Genomic DNA, 3,773 nt, shown 5'->3' on the forward strand with positions numbered 1-3,773 from the left:
GGGGCTGTTCTAGCACTTTCCGCGGGTTGCCAAATCTAACAAGTGGCTGTTGTCTCTTAACAGGAGTGAAAACTGAAGCTCCTGACGCCTGCTCTCCCGCTGGCCCAAACCAAGGAGGAGAGGGCGGGCGGGCGGCAAGGTGGGAGTTCAGCCCGGCTGGGGAAGAGCCCCTGGAGGGTCTCCCCAGGAGGGACCCCCGGACGTGGGAGGAACGGGGCGACTGCTGCCTCTGCCCCACGAGCCCTGCGCTGGGTGTCGGGTCGCCTGTAAGGTGGGCGTCTGGGCCCCGCCATCAAACCTCCCCAGACCGGGCCCTGGGCCGGCCCGGGCTGCGGGCGCTTGCCCGGGTCTCCCGGGCAGTGAGACACAGCGGGCAGAGCCGGCCGCCGCGCATTCCTCCGCGGGGCCGGCGTCCGAGGCGAGGTGAGGACCGTCAGTCGCCCCACCGGGCTGCGGGGGTTGCTGGAGCGCCGGGGAATCGAGGGAGAGGGGCGCAGGCTGCAGACACGTGGACTGGGATGACCTCGGGTGGCCCGGGGCTAGGATGCCTTGTGCAGCCCCGGGGCTACCGCGGCGGGTGGGGTGGGGGCCGGGGAGGGGGAGGAAGGGGGGGCGGGGCCGGGAGGGGGCGTGCCCGGGGTGGGGGGGGCGGAGCGGGCCAGGCGCGGCCCCTATAAAACCGGCTCCCACGCCGCCAGAGCACCAGAGCGCATTGCTCGTCCTGCCATCCATCGCTCGAGCGTTGTCTCCCTCCAACCGTCAAGCTGGCGAACATGAGGAGCTCCGGAGAGGTGCTGAGAGAAGGCGAGCTGGAGAAGCGAAGCGACAGCCTGTTCCAGGTGTGGAAGAAGAAGCGCGGCGTGCTCACCACCGACCGCCTGAGGCTGTTCCCCACCGGCCCGGGCGCGCGCCCCAAGGAGCTGCGTTTCCACTCCATCCTCAAGGTGGACTGCGTGGAGCGCACCGGCAAGTACGTCTACTTCACCATCGTCACCACCGACCGCAAGGAGATCGACTTCCGCTGCGCGGGCGAGAGCTACTGGAACGCGTCCATCACTCTGGCGCTCATCGACTTTCAGAACCGCCGCGCCCTGCAGGACTTCCGCAGCCGCCGCGAGCGCGCTGCGGCCGCGGCCGCCGCTGCTGCCGCGGCCGCCGCCGGAGCCGCCGCGGGAGCCGCCGCCGCGGAGCAGGAGCCCGAGACCGAGCCGGCCGGCCAGTTCTAAGCCCCGCCGCGGTGAGTGCCTGCCGCCCGCTCGCCGGCTGCACGCGGTCCTGGGGGAGGACGTCGGGGGGGAGGTCCTGCCCCGTCTAGGTGTCGAGAGGGAACTGGGTGCCGCGCCATCGCGGCGCGCCTCGGGCGCGCGGCAGATGTCACTTGCACCTTCGGTGTAGGGGCCTCGGGAGACCAACAGGCTGGACCCCGGCTGTCTCAGCCCCCAGGCTCGGGCACAGCTCCCTGAATCCTTCTCTCTCCACAGGACCAAGCGGGCCGCACCTTCGGGAGCCCAGAAGATGCCCAGGGAGACGGGAACCCCGATAGCACCACTTGCTGACCACGGCAAGCATCTAGCCGGTGCTGCTCCACTTCACACACAATGATCTGTCCATGCTGATTCACTGAGCCTCACAGAGTCCGCCGAGCGGGCTATTAGTTGTCCATGTATTTATTTCAGTGGTACCCACATATCCAAACCATCCGTCTTAACATTTGTATTTCACCACCATTCCAAATAAATAGCTTGATTCACTCTCTTTTCTATCAGCCAGTGTGTGATGCGTGAGCTTTCTGTGGGAGGGGAGTCGGTGGTCCCTTCAGTGGGTGTCGTTGGGGGGAGCGGTCACCCCAGGTGTCGGAAGGGCAAGGAAACGCGCTTTGAGTGCGCACGGTCATCTGCCAGACCCTGGTCACCCTCTCCTGAGGTGGGGGAGTGCTCTCCGGGGACCCTGGCTCACTCCGGGTGTGAATGGGGAGGCCAGGACCCTGCTTGCTGGCCAACTGGCCCTGTGCGGCCCGCGTGTCTCCCCATCCGAGCGGCTCTTGTGTGCCTGACCCCAGCTGCCCCTCCTGCCCCCTCTTGCTCACCTGCCCATCCCTGAAAGGAAGCCCGCAGGCCTCTGACTGCCCACCTGCTGCTCCCCTCTTAACCCCACCCCGGGCTGGACCAGTTGTTAGGCCCTGCTGGCCCATACCTGACGTGTGGGACCAGAGAGGAGGCCAGTGCTTCTGGGCAAACGGGAGAGCGGTCTGTGCCCTGGGCAGGAGGCTGAGGCCGCCGAGGGGCCTGGGATGTGTCACCAGGAGGGAGGCCTGAGATCCCTGACCAGAGGGCAACTTCCACCCTTCCAACTCCAGAAGTGGGGTGTCCAGGGTTGCCCCCCAAGCCTTGGGATGGGGAGGGGAGATGTGTCCCTCCACCTAGAAGTTCTGTTGGTGATGAAGAAGCCAAGGATGGAAGAACAAGACGGGACAGCGATCCTGGCCTGGCTAGGCACCTTCACGTCACCTTTGTGGCTGGAGCGAGCCCGGTGTGGGGGTGGGAGACGCCGAGCTGGGGGGAGTGAAGGGCCCCAACTGGGCTTTAATGTCAGTCTTACCCTGGACTGGGCTGGGGGCCACTATCACAGGACTCCTGACTCACTGGGTCACCGGGGTCAGGCTTGGGAGGTGGGGCAGTCCTGCCGGGAGGCTGGGTGCTGGGTCCAGAGAAGAAACCGTTCCTGTGGTGAATGTTTTCCTCCACAACAACACTCTGAGGCCCCAGGGCAAATGGGAGGGGGCTCTTTTGGAGAGGAGAGGCCAGCTCCAGGGCCCCCACTGACCCAGGGGCACCTCCATCCTGAGCCACCCTGGAGATCTCTCCCTCCACAGCCTCTGGTGGATGACGGAAGTCAGGGAGTGAGCCCGGTGCCTCACCAGTTCTGGTGGGGCTCACGGGGGGTGGGGTGGGGGGAGAGGGGTGGGTTGGGGTCTGACCTGAGCACTGGGGCTGGGAGTGTGTGTGTGTGTGTGCCTGTGTGTGTGTGAGTGAGAGCGTGCATGCGTGTGGATCTCAGCTCTCGGAGGCTCCTCCAGGAGGGGCCATGGAATATTCCAAGTTTAATAGCTTCTGTTAAAAGTAGCCTGTGGGGGAAGGGTGGCCTTCCTGGTCTCAAGGGCGTCTGCAGACACCCAACAAGGTTGCCCTCTCCACGCTGGTTCTCGGCGCGGCAGCCGGCAGGCCTCACTGCGTCTGATGCCCCTTCGCCGTGGGACTTGGGCTGGAGGTGGGGGGGTGGTGGAGGAACGGCTCACTGATTCTCAAGCCTGGAGGCCTGGCTCTCTACCCGTTGGGGTCCCCAACATGAAACGAGGGTTCTCTTCTTTGACCTCTCCCCAAGCCTCAAATGCTTGACCTTTTAAAAACGACCCTGTCCTCTTTCTGTTCCCCAGTGGAAGCAATTTCAAGGGCTATGGAGGGTGTGCAGGCAGCGTGCGCTTGGCGAGGGGTCAACGTTGGGGCTGCGGGTGAGCAGAGAGCTCCCTGTCTCTGGGGACGTGGGCAGAGTCGCCTGGACGGCAGCAGGAAGGACTCCTTGCTGGCCTGGGTGGTGGACTCCAGGGCCGGGACCCACCTCATGCTGGGGTGCTCTTGGGCGATTCCTCTCTCCCTGGACCCCTGGGGCCCAGCTGCAGGCCCTCTCCTCCAGGAAGCCCTCCAGCCTCCAAAGCCGCACCCCGCCCCCTCCCTAGCCTCCCTGAAGGCAGGAGCCTTCAGAAACCAGGCTGCGAG

The 3,773-nt window shown here is 65.7% G+C and overlaps 1 protein-coding gene across 1 annotated transcript; it reads left to right on the plus strand.

The window, feature by feature from the left end:
* The first annotated feature begins 691 nt into the window (after positions 1–691).
* PHLDA2 (pleckstrin homology like domain family A member 2) lies at positions 692–1,765 on the plus strand. The gene is made up of 2 exons (XM_070457110.1): positions 692–1,237; positions 1,482–1,765. Exon 1 carries the CDS (start codon positions 774–776, stop codon positions 1,224–1,226), a length of 453 nt encoding a protein of 150 aa, XP_070313211.1. The 5' UTR covers positions 692–773; the 3' UTR covers positions 1,227–1,237; positions 1,482–1,765.
* Positions 1,766–3,773: the final 2,008 nt, after the last annotated feature.

This window comes from Odocoileus virginianus, chromosome 28 (genome assembly GCF_023699985.2).
Source record: "Odocoileus virginianus isolate 20LAN1187 ecotype Illinois chromosome 28, Ovbor_1.2, whole genome shotgun sequence".
In the NCBI taxonomy this organism is placed as follows: Eukaryota; Metazoa; Chordata; class Mammalia; order Artiodactyla; family Cervidae; genus Odocoileus; species Odocoileus virginianus.

Excerpts from the sequence above, each read along its gene's own strand:
- PHLDA2 (XM_070457110.1), top strand. The coding sequence starts at position 774 with ATGAGGAGCTCCGGAGAGGTGCTGAGAGAAGGCGAGCTGGAGAAGCGA.